This window comes from Pygoscelis adeliae, unplaced genomic scaffold, assembly GCF_000699105.1.
Source record: "Pygoscelis adeliae isolate BGI_AS28 unplaced genomic scaffold, ASM69910v1 Scaffold114, whole genome shotgun sequence".
Taxonomy (NCBI): Eukaryota; Metazoa; Chordata; class Aves; order Sphenisciformes; family Spheniscidae; genus Pygoscelis; species Pygoscelis adeliae.
The window spans coordinates 581,136-599,680 of NW_008824587.1; the positions used below are offsets into that span (position 1 = coordinate 581,136).

General features: G+C 41.2%; 1 protein-coding gene across 1 annotated transcript; it reads left to right on the forward strand.

The window, feature by feature from the left end:
* The first annotated feature begins 1,069 nt into the window (after window positions 1-1,069).
* On the forward strand, window positions 1,070-18,207 carry TRAF1 (TNF receptor-associated factor 1). Its single transcript, XM_009322131.1, has 10 exons — window positions 1,070-1,278; window positions 2,986-3,070; window positions 6,903-7,001; window positions 8,582-8,743; window positions 12,145-12,216; window positions 13,010-13,075; window positions 13,803-14,240; window positions 14,750-14,927; window positions 15,530-15,678; window positions 16,859-18,207. Exons 1-10 carry the CDS (start codon window positions 1,070-1,072, stop codon window positions 17,072-17,074), a joined length of 1,674 nt encoding a protein of 557 aa, XP_009320406.1. The 3' UTR covers window positions 17,075-18,207.
* The last annotated feature ends 338 nt before the right edge of the window (window positions 18,208-18,545 follow it).

The following is an 18,545-nucleotide window of genomic DNA, read 5'->3' on the forward strand; positions in this document are numbered from 1 at the left end:
TTTTAATTTATGGTTCTTGTCAGACTGGGCAGCCCCTGCGTGTGTTGCTGAACTCCCCGTCAAATGCCTGGAGAGGCCAAGCGAATTGCCGACGCCAGGCAACAGAAAATGCTGTTTGTTCAGAGAGGAGTGTTTTAATTCCAGGGGATGCCCTGTCCACCGCACGGCAGTCACACCGCTGTTTCTGTGCCTGGCCTGGCCCAGGCGGTCTTGCTTCGTTTTTTTAGAGGCTTGTTAGTCATTGTTACTTTTTATAATACTGAGATGGGTTATTGTGCGTCAGTACTGTTATGGGAAAAAACAGATTTATAAAGGCATTGTTATGATCAAACTGCGCCAGGTCCCTGGGTGAAAACTTTTCTTGAACTTCCCAAGCAACTGTGGAGACACTAGAATCAGTTTTGGTTGTATTTCCAAAAATATTCAGCTGCACAGCTCTTGTTAACCAAAACCAGTACTGAACGTGCATACCTCCTTGGCATGTGTGGCTCAAGGTGTATCTGCTTAAAGCACAAGCGTAAAGCCTTTTGTGGGCTTGAGATTTCCTTTTTCATTTGACCACTAGTTTTATGACTTTGGGAAAGTCACTGTAAACACATTGGTTGCTCAGTTTCTGCACCTATAAAGTGTAATCACCAATTTTGGCTGCTGGGAATTGAAGGTTGTTGGGGATTTACTCTACAGGAAATAATTCTGTGTGATGTGGACCGATGGGATTGTAGCTCTAAGATGATGACAATATTTACTTCATCTTTCTACAAGCTAAAAAACTCTGGAAAGAAAACCCCAACCTTTCATTTTAATATTTTGTGCATTTTCGTGTTGTGTTTGAGGGAAATTTTAAATCTGTACAGTAATTTCCTGCTGGTACCTGGTCAAACCCCACTGTGACATTTAGTCACACATGTCAGTTACAAACTCAATTAAGCAGATCACTAGATTACTCCACAGGTTTGGAGCTGCTCATGGGCTTTGATGCCTGATACATTCTCTCACATCAAAGTGAGCGTGTGTCTGCTTGTTTGAGCACCTATTTTTTTTCCTTATCTCTGACAGCAGTTTACTTCAGATGGCTGAGAAAACAACCAGAGGCCCGCAGGATGTCCCCGGCTCTTCTCCTGATGAAAATGAATTTCCTTTCGGATATCCCACTAACATTTGTGAGGATGTGCCTGATCAGAAGTACCTGTGCAGCAACTGCAATAACATTCTGAAGAAAGCCCTGCAAACGCTCTGTGGGCATAGGTACTGCTCAGCCTGCCTCTCCTGGATTGTACGGTAGGTCCTTGCTACAGAGGGTCACACCGCCGTGGCGGATTCAAGAGCTCCTGAGAGTTGTGTTGGGCCACTGTGCTCAGCAGATGAGTCTGTGGCTACCTGGCCCACAGGACCACGGTCACTTTACTATCTGGAAGTACTTACCTGCGGTGGACTGCAGGCTACTCTCTACCTCCTCTTGTTTCCAGTGTGAAAGTCTACAGGGTGGGGAAGGTTGGGTTACTGGGCTTGACAGATGTCAGTTTTTCTGTGTGTAAGTGTGAGATAATGATACTGATTTAGTCTTGAAGAACTAGTGCAAGGCTGACTGCATACTTGCATGGGACTTTACAGTCCTTTGATAAGTGACGTTACGGGATTTTAATAAACATTGTCTTAGAGTCTGATTTTTAATAACTCAGCTGGGTCACTACATGTTAAGGTGCTGCTGCCATTAGTGACAAACAACGACAGCCGTCGTCCTGGAGAACCTGAAAACCAGGAGCTGGGTGGGGATTTGCTTTGCTTGATTAGCTGCTTCTGTCCTGCCTTTTCTTTTGATGATTACGCCCTGATCCAGAGGCTTTGGAAAAAGTTATGTCTGCCCTGCAGGCGAGAGGTGAAATTGCAGTACAATTCCATGCCTATGAGTTGACGTTAGCTTTGATGTTTTGGAAGACAGCAGCTGTCAAGATTCAGTGACTGGGCTTTAGTACTGGCTAAGTAAGTTGAAAGCCTGTTACTGTGCTTCTTCATGGATGTTATTACTAAGCTAGTTTGTGTACGCCAGTTCAGGCAGTCCCAGCTCTGATCACAGTGTGGGGCACCTGAAAAGCTGAGTCAATGCATTGGCCACTTGTGATTTGAAGATCAACGTATAATAATGTAAAAATGCATTGAAATTAATATATTTGACCAGCTTAGTAAATCTGTTACTGTAAGTCTAGAACAAAGCCCCTTAAATGAAGCAACATAAACCGTAAATTCAGAAAACCGTCAGCAGAACATAACCGGAATTGTTATAGCTTCCCGCTAGAGTCGTACAGCACGAGTGGGAGGCTGGCTCAAACCAGCTAATTAGTACAGTTTGAAATCAGTTATGCTCTGGTCGGATGGATGCTTTTCTGATGATCTTCTCAGTCTGTGTTAGTTCATTATTTGCCTGGATGCTAAACAGCACTGGCAATGAATACACCTCTAGTAAAGTTCTATTTTTCGCTTTTCCTATATAAAACTCTATGCTAAATATTTTGAGAGTAGATCAAAACCTTTTTTAGGTGCAGTAGGATGTTAACTCTCTAGAACTCAATTCTGCACTGGTTCTACTAGATCTTTGTAATTTGAAGTCTGTATATCTATCTTGGGAAAATGGGCATTTTATGTGTTTTAAGACTTTCGTTTTCATGTTACCTTTCCTACATGGTGTTTTTGCATAATTCATGAGATAAATAGGTTCCCAGCTTTATTCTTTGTAATGATCCAGGCTGCTCTTATTTTGCTGCAATACAGATAAGATTTATGAGCCTAGTCCTAGTCTTGAGGAATAGAACAGCAGTGGTTTTTTGACATCAGTGTGTTCAAGAATTGGCCCTTTAATGAACAAGGACTATGGATTCTGAGTGGAAATTACAATTTCCATGTTTTTATTTGTGTCAGTGTCTATACAAAGACCTCCTAAACTACAGTACGCCAACTGATTGTTACTTCATTCTTCTTTCTTTTTGCCAGAAACAATAAAAATGCAATTTGCCAGAAATGTAAAGAGGAAGATCCCAGCACTTTAAGTGAGGGAAGCCTATTGGCAGAAGAAAGGGTAAGTTGTAGTTCACAGTTCATTAATTTATCAGTAACCATTCTCTGGGCTACTCTATAGTCATCACTGGACTACAGTTTAGGAGGGAATAATAGAAAATGTCATTTGGATTTCCTACAGCTTTTGATTTAAAAAAGTATAATGGCAGCCTTAGGCCTTTCCAAGTCCGTCAGGTTCTGCAGCATAAAATCCCACACACTTCCACATCATTAATTTTTTATTGTCTCAAAGTAACCAGTACTTTCCTACTTGTAATAATATGTCTTAGCTGTTACTTACTATCCTTAGTAAGTATCGTAGTGGATTTTCCAGTCTCGTGGTTCCCTGTACCCTTCAACCATGTTACCAAACCTACAGGTGGAGCATCCCCAAGAAAAAAAGCTAGGGTGTAGGCTAGCCAGCTGAATTGCCTAGAAAGTATTTTGACAGCCAGGGTATCTGGAGAAAATAGTGGAAGACTTAGAGCTGAACATAGTAATTGTTAAAAACTATGCACTGGCAAATGTTTCATCTGTAATTTAGCAGTGCAGATCTCTTTTGCTGTTGTGTGATTTTCCAGGCAGACCGCTGCTCTATTCTATATCTGGAATACAAACTGGGCCATAGGGCTCAGTCCCAGCTTGTCTTTTTCCCTCCTTTCTGATTACATGCAGGAATACCGAGAGACACGCATTCTGTCTAAATTTATTAGGGAAAACCGAAACCCAATAGGCAGCTGGCAGTGAGGTAAAAGGCAAAGTTTAGGAAGTGGCTGCAGCAAAATAATGAATCTGCAGTTAATGCTGAACTTGGTAATATCTCAGAAAAAAATCCTCAATTCTGCAATAAATTTCCCAGTAACAGACTTTCATGTGTCATGTAACCACAAATAAGTACAGCTAAACCCTTATGAACTTCTTATTCTATGTTGACTGTCAGTTCTCTTATAACTTTGGGATTTCTCTGCTGTGGGATTCTCACTAAGTCTGCTGGGACTTTCTGCAGAATCTGTGGGTGGGTTGTTGTAAACAGGGCCCCACTCTTGCAAGCTGATCTGCCTGGGCAGATTCTTATGCCTGTTGAGAGTCCAGATGAAGTCAATCACCACGAAGGCATGAGGATCTGCCTGTATAGATCAACTTACAACAAATGGTCGGAGTTTGTAAACAACATGAATAATGAAGATCATTTAGAAGCTTTATTCTTTATATCTATTCCTGATAATCTCTGCTTTTCTTTTGCTGTGGTTTTGCTTAATGTTTATTTCCTATGCTATGTGTTTATATTTTAAATAAGATACCTACACAAGGAAAAGAAAGGCCCTATCAGGATGTGTATTTGCCTTAGCTTATCCCAAGATCTATTTCTGTGGTAACTCCCGTCCCTTCCCTGTTACACTGTTAATTTATGATCCCTTCCTATACAACATATACTTTAAGTCTTATCATGGTGCTCTTCATCAGTATCAGCTACCGAGCATCTGCATCTGTCACTGAAATCAGTTAGAGGGGTGGGGACATCCTCCCAAGCCTCTGCTCACACCCAATCTGCTGTCATTCGTGGGACTGGTTTAGGGGACAGTTCTCTGCTCTGAACTGAGCACGAATCACCTGGGGCTCTCCCCTCCCTGGCTGTGTTAGAGCAACTGAAGATCCTGGTTCAGCTGCAGAAGGCCAACCTTAGCTGGAGAGAAAATAAGCACTGGATTTATCCTGGAAAGCTTTTGGTCGGGTAGATCCGTTTGTTAAACTTGTTGCTATATGATCTTCCTGACCACATGAGCTGTAGACCAGAGTCCTCCCTTAGCTAGAGGCCATAAGGCACACATCGCGTGGGTCAGAGTGCTGAGGAAGAGTGCATCTGGCAGCGGTTCTTGGATGGGACATGGTAGGGGACCTCCACTTGCGTCACAGTCAGCTCTGGGACAGGCAGGACTGGGAGGATATGTGTGCCCTGACAGCCACCCATGATCAACATCAGCAGCCCCTGCACCAACATCTTCCTTTGAAATAGCTAAAATGAGAGAGTGGAGATGTGCGACTACAATATATCAAATCGGAGAGAAATATTTTCTGTTTCCTTCTGTTTGACCCAGAGCACTTTTATGTCAGTGAGAGTCATCTCATTTACTGTATGAGGGTCTGACTCAGGCCCCTAAAGAAGTTCTGTGCAAACTCCAGTTCCCAGATAAGAGGGCAGAGGTTTGGGTGAATATTTTGAAGCAGTGACCTGTGCGGATAAAAGAAGAGATGAGGATTTCCTGCCTTGTTTGTTACCTGAGTAATGTCCATAATGATTTAGCAACTACAAATGTGAAACAAAAAGCACAGGGAATGCACATAGCAGTAAGAAACCCATGCACTGCTGGGACTGTCCCTGCAGTTAAATATGTTTTAAATGATCTATTTTGTAATGTCAGGAAATTCCTTTAGTTTTTCTTTTATGACACAGGGGGAAAAAGCCACCATGTGCCTGATAACTTGAATTTCTTTTCTTTGATTCTGCTCATAAATTAGACTAGAATGTTTCAGAGGCTTGGGCTGGTATGCTTTCACTAATTGTACAATGATTGCTAGCTTACTACATAAACTCTTCCGTACATGCAGATGGAGCAATACATGTTTTTGTACAACCTACATGATTTTTTTTAATTCCTTGTTTGTGGAGTTGTTTGCAATTTGTGTGCAAAGGTGTTCTGGGGTGGGCTTTGCTTGCAGGTTGAGATTAGGAAAGGAGTTTCTGTGAGACCTCGCATATAGAAATGTATCTCCTTGTTACCATTCGTAGAATTGGCTGTGCTTCTTTTGTGTGATTCAATATGACAAATGTAGGTAAGTCCAAACATCTTATATCTAGCTGAAAAAAAAACAATCGAGAATGTTGATTCTGATGATTGTTTGCTTTTTTTTAGCTCGTTATGTAGAATTTCAGTAACTTTACTGAAATGTGGCCATCATTTGTAAATACTTTCCTCCCTCTATTTGTAAAGCTTCCCCCCAGTTCTTGCCTTGCTCTGTGTTATGTGACATGGGAAATCTGCAGTCCTCTGTACCGTGTACTTACCAACAGAGTATCTAAAAACATGCCATTAACTTTAGTAGGGCTTGTTCCTGTGTCAGCGTACCTATTTTGATTGTGCAAAATGTAAAAGTGTGTAGCGTTTCATAATTTACATAATGATTCTGTGTCAGTGTACCTATTTTGATTGTGCAAAATGTAATAGTAAAAGTGTGTAGCGTTTCATAATTTACATAATGATTGTAGAATTCTTCATGGTTAACATAATAAAAAAATCTACGTAGTGCAAAAAAACCCTGCTCACATATGTTTTCCATTTCTTTAGTACACAGTGCCATACTAAATGGAAACAGCCATGGTCTGAGAAATGTACTCTGACTGCAGAACAGTCTCAAGTCCTCTCTGCAGCACGTTTAGGAGGTGTTAATGACCGCAATAATGAAATGCATTCATTAAGAGTGGCACATGGCAGCACCCTATAGTTAGGGTCCTGTCAGCACGTTCATTGCATGTGATGTATTTCAGGCTTCTGTGAAAAGAAACTTAAAATAATAGCTGTAGTTCGCTAGGCATATTTTCAGGAAATTTATATCACATCAAATAGTTTATTTTTGAACCATAAGAAAGAAATGATTTAATAATTATTTGGGCTTCTACTACACCAAGATTAACTTCCTATGTTAGAGTGTCTTATGGCAGTACAGTAAATTTTTTTAAAAAGAAGGGATTTATCAAGATCTGAAATTTTGACACAGTCACCTTATTCCTATGTCAAAAGTGCATGCTGGAGTGCTTTCTGACTAGTGTTTTTTTCCTTATTGTGTTTACTTTCCAGGCTTTCGGTGATGCTGCCATTAATAAAGAGATTTCTGAACTCAAAGTACACTGTGTGACCCTTGGATGCAGTTGGTCTGGTATCATGAAAAATTTTGAAGTACGTTTAAAGGCAGTTTATTTAAATTAACGTGCACTCTTACTTGAATGGGGACAAAAAGACAATGAAACTAGGCTCTCAGCAAACACAAATTAATGCAACTTCATTAGAATCAGCAAAAGTATCATGATTTATACCAACAGGGTATCTAAAAACATGCCATTAACTTTATTAGGGCTTTGACCAAATCCAGAACATCCTGAATGATTGCGAAATTAATGTTGCACAAATTTACATCAACTATGATTTTTTTTCCAGTGAATTTACTTATTATTTAAATGCAAGGATGCTACAGGCAGTTTTCGACAGACCAGAATACTTCAGTCTCCAGGACATTGTTATGGGCAATATCCTTAGTATGTTTTTATAAGAGAAATAATTTCCTCCTGCCTAAATTATTCCTATTGATTGAATGTGTTCATCGTCCTTTTCAGATTGATGTGAAATGCCCCAGGTAAAATATTTAAATGGGCAAGATCTGTGACTCTGCCAGGCAAATTAGAATAATGAAAAAATGCAGATAATTCTGATACTAAAGCAGCTCTATTTTGGTCCCCTGGTGTAGGAACAGAGGGTCTTTCCGCATTTATAACAGGGAGTCTGCTGTGTACCTTGTATGACTGTGTATCTGATAAACATCTGAGGTGCTGCTGCCTTTTCTTTGCTAATTTTGCACAAATTTTCTATTTGAGTGTATTCCTCTTTAAGGAAAAATCTATCCAGTTTGCTCAGCTTCATAGTTTTGAGAATTGGAGCCCCTCTCAGCATGAATACATGGCAAAATTGATTTGAGAGTTGGGCGTGTGATTGAAATTGGCATTTCTGAGCCTGTTCTGTAGGAGACAGCCATCTCCCTGTAAAGACAAAATCAGTTGTGACACAGTGCCTACAGAAGCGTCAGTAAAAGAGGTCAGAGTAAATAGCTTTTATTGAAATATTGTGTTTTTAAGAATCTAAAAGTAGACCTGTTGGACGTAGTTATGAAAGAAGTAACGCTGGTATTTTTCCTTGTTGAGATGAGAAGATACAAATGGTGAAAAGGAAACGTTTTAAAAGTTATTTTGGATATAGGTAAGGGTTGTGTCCTAATTATTGCATAGAAGGTGTCAGATGTCCATTCTTTTATGCTATGCAGAGATGTCAGCAGACTAACCACATTCATCCTACCAGCTGGAGCAGGCTGGTCTCAGTGCTCAAAAAAACCCCGCAAACCCTACAAAAAAAACCCAAAATCAAAAAAACACCCCAAAAAAACCCAGGCTAAAAGTTAGGGATCCTCTAAGACAAGGAAAAAAGCTGGGATCAGGATCATGTTATTTTCAAACAAAAGCACTAGAGAGAGACAGTTCAAGGGAGGCCTCATGTCTGAATTTATCAAAAGTTGTTTGTTGGGGTTTTTTTAAGTTAAGAATTAACAAAAAAAACCCCAAACAGTAAAGTTGGTGAATTTTTCACCAGTAGTCTTGGTAACATTGTGGAGAGGGACTTTACCCAAGCTTAGAAGAAATGCAAAGCAAAGATCTAGGCTGGCAGAATGGTATCTGCAGTTTACATTTTGGTTTATAACTTTTTACTTCCAGGAGCATCAGAGCTTATGTGAATATGCTTTAATCCCTTGTCACACTGGTTGTGGACACATGGTGATGCGAAAGAAACTTGCAGATCATTTGGAAAATGGATGTGTTAATAATGTGACAATGTGTCAGAAGTGTAAGCGGAGCTTATCCAGTAGTGAATACCAAGTAAGAACATTTCTCTGTTTCAAATGAGGGCTTTGTACTAATGGCTTAAATAATCTATCGTGACATTTTTCTTCCTGATTTCATGAATGCCGGTGCACTTGGAGAATATTTAATTTTCCTGAGTTTGCTAATTTTTCCATGCATGTGTTGGAGGGAAGAATGAGCTGTATTTGACAGTCTGCTTGCGATGTTACAACAGAGAGGGAAATAGCAGTGTGCTCATCCAGGGCTTGGGCAGCCCATGTTTTAGCTCCTGTCTCAAAGCATGTGTCCCAGTATGAGGTAGGTGAGAAGCATAAGAACACAGACAGTGGCAGGGAAGAGATCTTGAAAGTGGCTGGACTTTTAGTCAAACTAAAACTGCCCACAAATTTGTAAGGCAGGCTTTTGTCAGATAGTATTTCTGTTAGATATGATCAGGTCTAACTCTCCAAATTAGCGGCAGTGTCCATACAGACCAGGAAGAGCATGCTCTGAATCTGCCAGAAATTTCTCAGTGGCTATTTAAACATATTTAATTTATATTTTTTATGTTTAAGTTGTGTTTCCCACTGTTGTGACAGGGACTTGCAAAATGTATGTGTAACGCTCGTCTGTGCGCAGCATCTGCTCAAAATCATCTTTAAAACAACTTTTTTTTTTTACACAAGAATGTAGTCGATCATCAAACTTTTAAGTTTATGCTGCTAAACCTATTCCATTCTTTCTTAAAAGTAATTATTTTCTCCGTCGATGCTCAAAAGTATGATAGCAGGGCAACGTTATGTGTTACTGACTTGCAGATTTTAAGTCCCTTTATATGTTCATTTTAACTTAAATAAAAGGTGCTCTTTATTTTTACCCATTTTTGTAGATGCAGCACGGTACAAATTCTGGGAGTGGTCTGAGGGCATAAAGTGAGCTAATAGAAACTCTTCTGTGTTGCTGAAGGAGGAAATGGTGTGGTGGGGCAGATCAAAAGTGATAGAAAACTATCTGTTCTAATATGAAGAGATTGCCGAAGATACCTTTTCAGTGGCACACTTCTCAGCCTCATGACGGAAGTGCATCATCTAAACGTTGTTTAGGACGTTTTGTGATTAAAAACTCCCGGAGCAAAGCAACAGCAGCATGAATGAGAGATGCCCCATGCCTGCTAACACTGCTATGTGTGTTTTGATTTGAAAGCTCTGAAAACGTTCTCATCCCAACCCCACCTAACTTCTGACCCTGTGGGCTCTAATATCACAGAAAATGTTGCTGGGGCAACACTCTTTTGGGGTGTAGCATAATGAATATTGTTCCCTCCAGATGATTTAAAGAGAATAATTTTGTCCTGGAATGTGGGCAAGGTGATGTTAAGACCTAGATGGCAGGAGGGTTGTGAATATCTCAAAAATGGAGCCTGAAGTAAACAGTAGTGGATACCTTTGCATGTCGTAACTGTCACAGATTTATGCCTTTCCAAATACTGAGCTGTCAGATTTACTCAACATGGGGGTAACAGTCCCTCTGGGGTAAGAATAAGGCGCTCTTGCTAAAACATGCTTCTTGGGAAGCTTTTGCATGTGCTCTTCCTATCTTCCTAACTCTTACAGAGAAAGAAGAATATCTGAACTCAGGCACATTTTACCAGTGCTAAATCCATCGTATGTTTCAGAGAGACAGTAAATACCAGAAGGTGGCAACACTTAATCCCTTTCAGCCTTCCGTAAGTGCAGTAGGCAGGCTGGAGGAGGAAACCTGAGCCGTGCGAGTGTTCCCCGAGCACTTTTCTCTTTTCAGAGGTCTGTGATACTGCAGATCCACCTCAGCAGGCTTCGTTTTCCTGCAATGAAGAACTGTTTTCCTCCCACTCATTCCAGTTAGCTATCATCTAATTAATTTTTTGGTTAGGAAACCTTGGCAACCAAGCAGGGGATTGGCCTTGAGATGTTGATTTTTCTAACATGATTTGTGTGTATTCCATGTATCCACAATCCTCTGGGAGCAAATAGCAAGTTTTGGGCACTGCTCTTGCTCTCTCCATCTTAGCCAATCAGTTATTGGTCTTGTGATTTTTGCATTTCCATATTTTAAAGAAACTTCTCATCAGCCCCTCTCGCTCTCAAGAAATCAGCAATCTGAAGGAGTCAAATAGCAGAAAGGAAGAAAATAAAGGCATACTTTGTGCGATAGCTAGGTTACAGAGTATTAAAAATGAGTTAGAGAGTGAGAAAAACCTATGGCTGTATTTCTGAGGATCGAAAGAGAAACCTCGGGACTCTTTGCAGGGGAGACTTGAAGGTTGCTGGAATGGTTTTATCAAAAATTTCTAGACTGCTATAGGAAATGTACTGGCATGCAAAGGCGTTTATAAAGATTAAAGACAGCTCCCCTGAACAGTATGAATTGAAAGCTGACAGTTGCTGTGTTAAATACATATATTACAGTTGTATGAACCAATGGCAGGAGGATTACTTTACCCTTTTTGGAGCCAGAAATGGCAGGAAGTTTCGTGTTAGTGGTAATGCATTTTGCATTAGCACATCATGATGGAAAATTTGGATTCCAGCCTTCAAAATGTTAATAAGCAGGATGCAAGAAGGGTCTGCACATTAAGCAAACTACATGAAGTCAACCCAAGAATAGTTTATATTTGGGTTTCCTGTATATTTGCTTTCTGTTCTGTAATCCACCTGCATGTCATTGCATATATCTGTGTGTGTACGTATATGTGTGTGTGTGCACGCACGCACATAACTCTGGTTTGAACTGGGCAAGACTTGTACATTGCCAATGGTGTATCAAATTCCCCAGGGTGACTTGCAAAGCATTTGTAAGTAGTTTCCAAAAGCTCTGGGCCCCATAAGTGAAAGATCACACTTTGTACTTTCACTTAACAGGTATTGCATGTGGAGATCCGTCACTGAACATGCCTGCTAGGCTGAGAAGAAGAGTTATCAGCTTAGAGGCTTAGCTTGAGAAACCTCTGAGTCTGCAATTCGTTGTACAGGAGACAGCAGCACCCGCTTTTCGCAGATGTGCTTTAGTCCCCAATTTCTGAATGTTATTTCCTCTAAAAAGAAGCCACAGAACTCTGCAGCCTATTGCGTAGTGAGGCCCAGAGCGGGCGCTCCCTGGACAGGGGTACAGGATTTTGTACCATGTGTTGTGGAGCTCGTAGTGGTTCTGGGGAAGTTACCCTGCTTTCCTTTACTCTTCCTTAAATCCACACCTTCCAGGAAGAAAGCAAGAAACTTATTGTAAACTTTTTCTTCCATAACACAAAATTGCTTGTAGAAAAGCCTCTCAAATCCCCAAGTTTCTGTAAAATGGGAACAGCATTCCCAAACACAAGCTTTGTTTCAAAGACTCCTAAATAAAGGTGCTCAATGACTTTAATAATGTACTGTATTCTTTTCTTCTTGTTTTGATGACAGGAACATTCATGTGAAGGCAATTTATGTAAGGAACAAAAACGTGTGCAAGCAGAAACACCATCAAAAGAAAAGGTAGGTGAAAGATGAGTGAATGCAATACAGCTTTATTTCAATTCATAAAAGTATCACTTGTTCATTTAGATTAAATGAACATCTGAGAACATCTTCAGATATGGCAGTTGTATCTGGGCGCTTTTTACAACCCAACATAACTCTGCTGACTACCTTCTCTTCCCTGCTCCCGCAATTAACTTTATGAAATTATCTTCTCAATTAATCTTACAATCAAGGGGAAATGTTTGTTTCTTTTCAAATATTCAGGGAGACCCACATGAGCAAAAGAAGAGTATGCTGGGTAGCAGCATATTTAAAGCGACATGCTTTTGGTTGTGAAGGGGACTAAATCTGAACGTCAGTCAGAGCTTTTGATCTGATAGATCCATTCATTCCCAGGACGTGCTGCACGACAGAGCTCTTCTGTGCATTCTCTAAGAGCAGGAAGAGGGTTGGAGTGGCATGGTGTTATCCACTGTGGTGGGCCACTTCGCTAATTGGCATCTTCTTTATAAGAAATTGTTTCTAGGGGATCACTGTGGTTTGTTAAATTATGTTATATCATTATGGAGTCTGTTAGATGGACACTTAACTGCCAGGCTGCATGCAAGAAACTTGTAATCAACCACACTCCTGATTGATTTACCAATCAATTTTCAAAGCTGGTTGGACACTGTAAGCTGCGGTAATGCCTTGACTTCGATTAACCTGATTTATAGCTGCTGGGCTTGTGGCCTAGTTGTTTGTAGGTAAACAAAAGAATCCCTTTCAATTGGTATTTGATTAGTTTCTTTCCTTTCTTTTTCAACAGAACTGCTCTACACCCTTAATCAACAAAGATGGATGTCGTTTTTCTGAAGTCGGCTGTTCGTTTAGGGTGAGTGAAACGGCTGCCTTCAGGAAGGTGTCAAATGGTGTACAACTCAGCACTGTGCCTTTGGTCTAGCCAGCCTTTGTGTTCAAGGTAGTAGGCCTTGATTTAAATGTATCTTTAAGATAAGAGAGAAAGTCTACCCACTTTTAGTAGACCAGCAGAAGTGATGTTGGAACTGCCATGGTTACACAGTGTGTGTAAGGTGCAGTTCAGCCAGTGATGTCCTGCACTGTGCATTCACTTCAGATAAAAATAGATGTTTATTGCAATCCCGCTGGTTTAGCAGATATGCTGTTCTACTCTGTTTTGGATATTCCCTTCAGGGTAACACCTCTTAAAACAGTAACGGGTCTTCTTTGCATTTTAGTTTGCATCTGTTGCCTTGTCTCATCTTTTGTGCACAGTATATGTACTAAATATTGGCTTATTTGAGATTCTTGCTGGGACTCTGCCTGGCATCCTGTTTAATACAGAAATTGTGGGCAATTGTTTTCTTTTTATGTAGTATGTGTACACATGTGAACACATAGCCTAAATTGGAGGGCTTGTTGGTTTTCCTCTCTCCGTGTCTCCTCTGAGAATCAGCTGCTATGTAGCTGGACCTGTATCTTGCAGTTCTTCCATCTCTGTCTCTCCCAAGAAGTTAAAGGGAACGTTGCTTGATTTGGCCTCAGGCCAGTTATGGTAGTTGTACGGAGAGTGTGTTGACAGTGTCGTCTTCTTCTTACAGGGAAGCAAAGAGAAGATAAAGGAGCATGAAAAAACTGCAGTTGGGGCCCACATGCTGCTTCTGCTGCAGCACATAAAGCAACTGAAGGCGAGCTTGTGCACTGCTGCCAAAGCTCCAAATGGTTCCATCCCGCAGTCAGAGCTGAACGTGAATGGTGCAGGAAAAAGCATCTCTGATCTGCAGATCCCAGGGGGGCTGGAAATCAATGGGGATCTGGAAGTAGACTGTTTTCCTGGACCTTCTGTTTCTGAAGATGAATCTGTTCTGCAACAGCTTGTGAGGGAGAAGGTGATTTCTGAGCTAGAAAATAAGCTACATGTGTTTGAGAATATTGTGGCAGTGCTCAATAAAGAGGTGGAGACCTCTAACTTGGAAATCACAGCCTTTCGGAGACAGAGTGAACTTGATCAAAATATAATACGAGGCCTTGAACTGAAGGTAAATAGTTATGATAAGCGTTGTCTGTGTGCTTGTTCTATTGATAACAAATATTTACACATATCAGAGAGAGGTGGTGCAGAGATCAGGACAGGGATGGACACAGGAATTTAAGCTGTGAAGTATTAAGTTCTGAACACATCTACAGGATCCTTTTGTTGTTTTGGATAAACTTTCAAATGGGGATCTCTAACATTATCTAAATCTGTGTTTAGGTACCTAGATATTCTTGAGAGTTTTGAATGTTCAGAATTTGCCATGATCAGACTGTGAGCAAGCAAGACAGTTGTTTAATTGACTGATCCTCTTAAAGAAGCATTATGCCTGGAGGACCAAACAACCATCTATCCAGTTGTTTGCCTTACGTGTTGACACATAACTGTCACTTAAAAAGAAATCAAAGGAGACCCTCCAGAACATGAGGACTCCACTCCAGAACGGTTCTGCTACTTCTGCAGCACAACAGCCTGGAGAGGGGGGCTGATGGAGAGCTGATTTGTTTTTTCTAGATTGCAGAGTTGCACCGGTGCCTGATGCAGAAGGATGCAGGCCTGAGCAGTCTTCATAAGAGTCTTCTGTTCTCTGAGCAAGCTTCCTATGACGGGGTCTTTCTGTGGAAAATAACAGATGTTGGCAGGAAGTTACAAGACTCTGTGACTGGAAGAACAGTCAGTTTGTATTCACCAGGTAAAACACATGATGTATATGTGTGTTAGCAAAACCCAGTCCTTTAGAAAACCCACTTATTTCTCTACAACGGTGCTTCTTTCTGCTCATGTGGACAGGAGGTCCTTTAAAATAGCTCCTTAAACTAAGATGCTGTTTACGCAAAGACCTCATGCTCTCCTGCCTGTAATTCAGGGCAGCTGTGATGTGCTCTTCCACAAAGTCAGGTTCTGTTCTGGGCTTTCATTTTGCAATTTGCCCTCTGCCGCAGCTACTTGCAGTGACATCTGCTGGATCCGTCTCGTCTAACCCACAGCTTGGTGCCTGATGGTACCGAATGGCTTTCTGCGGCAGTCACCTCCCATGTGAGAAGTAATTTGATTAGGTAAAATACGCTTGTGTGGCTAATAACAGGTAATTTTCACCGAGGCGTGAGGTGCTAAAGGATTCCAACCACTGGATTTTCATTACTTATAATCTCCAGGGTGTACTGATTTGTCTGTTCTCATCTCTGTGATAGCAAAACACATCCTACACTATCTTTTCCCATATGTCAGAACACTCACTATGTCTTTTTTTTTTTTTCAAAGGAGTCTTTACTAATGAAGAGTTCTGCTTTTCAGCTTTCTACACTGCGAAGTATGGCTACAAGGTCTGTCTGAGGGTTTACCTGAACGGGGATGGGACAGGAAAAGGAACCCACGTGTCCCTGTTCTTTGTTGTCATGAGAGGAGACTACGATGCTCTGCTCCCGTGGCCTTTCAGACACAAGGTAAGAAGGGCAACCCTTTCACATCTGATCCTAGCATAAACCCACTACTTCTCCCAGTGAACACAAGGGGACTTTTTCTTTTAAGTTTAGTGGAAGTTGGAGCATTTGCCCGTTTTCCTCTCCGATGGCTATCAGTCATACTGTAATCTTGGGAAATAATTTGTCTCTGAATGGAGTGATTTACACACAGGGAAAGCTGCTCTTACCGAGATTCCATACTGGGCCTTGTATGATTTTCAGACACCAGAATACTGGTGTTTGATATAACCCAAACTGTGTCCACCTGGGCTAAAGCTGGAGACACATTTTTTCCTGGTTCTTGCTATACATAGATAATATCAATTTATGAGGGAATTACGATTTGCTGCCTGAAGCACGGGTGTCAGAAATGTGAGGTTAGAGTTCTGCTTACAAACGTGCCGTAGATCTCTTATGTGATCCTGATCTTATTTTTTCTCATTTTGTAAGTGCAATCTGATAATGGCAACAATGGTTAGAAAAGCAGTGAAAGTGTGCACAAGGTGCTGGTCTCTGTTCTAGCGCTTGTCTTCGTGTGGTAATAATTCTGTAAGCCTTTCATATACCTAGCTTTACTACCATTTAGCGGCCAAAAAAAATAGAAATCAAAGTTCCCAATCCTCACTGTATTAAAAAATTATTACATACATTTCACGTTTCAAGCTAAAGAACAGTGAGTTAATAAAAGTGGTAATGAGGTGGGGAGATTCTATACAGATATTTAGGTTGTGTCTTTTACATATTTGCACACAGACAACTGAGCTGTTTCTTTTGATTCCAAACCACAATAACAGAATGAATGTAACGACTGTAACCAAACTCGGGGTTTGTTTAAGTTGTCAGGAGAGAGACAAAAAAAGTCTTTGGACTGTGCAGTTCTCTACCAAGAAATAATCCCTTACTATTTTATTTTATTTTATTTTATTTTATTTTATTTTATTTTATGGGTGGCAAGGTTTTAAATACTTCATCTGGGAACTGTTGCAATCTCCCTTGTTCACATTAACTGACTTTGCAGGTTGCGAAACATCAATTATATTTTGTATTTAATTATCGATAGAGCATCCAGCTGCTTTTGCAGCATGTTTGCACTTCTGTCTCTGATATTTCCTGGTTTATTTTTCAGTTCAATAACTCATCATTGCCACATTCTGTTTTTCAGGTTACGTTTATGTTGCTTGACCAAAATAATAGGGAACATATTATTGATGCATTTCGGCCGGACTTGACTTCTGCTTCATTTCAGAGACCAGTGAATGATATGAATGTTGCAAGTGGTTGTCCCATGTTCCTCCCTTTGTCCAAACTACAGTCACCTAAATATGCCTATGTGAAAGAAGACACACTTTTCCTTAAATGCATTATAGAAACAAATTAGTAAATCTTGAAATATGGGTGTCTGGTAAATCACCCACTGAATTTCAGTAGTTTACAAGAAAAAAAACCCATCAGCTTGAGACCTTGTGTTTAGTTTTCATGTGCACACAAAATCCAGAGAGCCTGAGCCTATGCGCCACTGAATCCATTCGCATCAGCTGAAGATCTGCCTGCTAGAGTTAGCTACTGCCGAGCATGCCGAGCACTTTGCCCAGTGCCCCACTGAGTGTGCTGTTGCAAATGAGGTCTGTGATTATTTCATCAAGGCACTCCCGGTTTAGACGTGGGTTACAGTCACCCCCCTGCAGACGCACTTGTGGAAAAAGGCGCTGGTCTTTCTCACGCCCGGCCCAGGTGTGGGTGTCATTCTGCCTAGATGTCTGACAGGGAGCATGGCCCGAGCTCCCTTCTAGCACCCTTGGGTTAATAGGTTTCTGGGCTGCAAGGGGTGAAGCTGAGCTTTCCCCATCCTCCGGCAGCACCGCGGCATGTGCGGGTCCCTTTCCCGGGAGGTACGGAGCGAGCACCTGTCAGACGGCGCTGGCTGGCAGCCCTGATGTGGGATTTTGGCCGTTCCCCCACCAGGGACAAGGGCAGACTCCTTCCCCTGAGGCACCGATCGGGTGTCTCTGTTTGTGCTTATCGATGACCTTGAAAGCAGTGAGTTGTGGATAGCGTTTGTAGCTTGAATTCCTTATACCAGATGATTTATTTCTTGCTATTTATTTTAGACCTATATTTATGTGCTCTGTAAAGAGATGTTCTATTGCATCAGCAATCGGTGACCAGATTACACTGTGCCTTGGGGAAATTACCCCTTGTATTTCCAAAGGAGTCGTTTGACTTTCCCATTTCAGATGTGGAGCTCTGAGGGTTGTTAACCCCAGGAAGCCCAGAGCTGCCCGTCCAAGCAGTGGTAAGGACCCCTCAGTAGCTTTGTTTTAAAGTGCTCAGTCACTTCCTGAACCTTCAAGGCAAGTGACTTATTAGAAAGTGTTGATCTTTTTTTTCTTGCTTAATTCTTTTTATGTGCTCTGATGTTTAAGTCTTTTCACACGCTAAAATAGAAGTAACTACTAGAAATGTGTCTTTTTTTTTTTTTTTAATTGGGGTAAGGAATTCTTTTTTTTTTTATTTTATAAGCAAGTCAAGCTTGGAAATGTCGGGATGTGTGCGAAGTTCAAATGCTACACCTTATCCCCAAAAAGCAGCAAGCCTCACCCCCTTCCTTCTGTGCTTAACAACTGTTTGACAGAATCAGTGGAGTTGAGTTGGGTTTTGGTGCAGCAGTTTCTGAACTTCCAGCAAACTCATGCCGCGGTACAGCTTGCTCGTGCAGGACTGCGAGACATTCCACGGGACGGGTGGGACTGCAGTGCACAAACCCAAGGCCTGATCTTGCAGGCAGGGGCAGGTGTGTATGTATAAGTGAAAGGCCTTTATGCAATCACTTTATTCATTTTTCCTCTGCA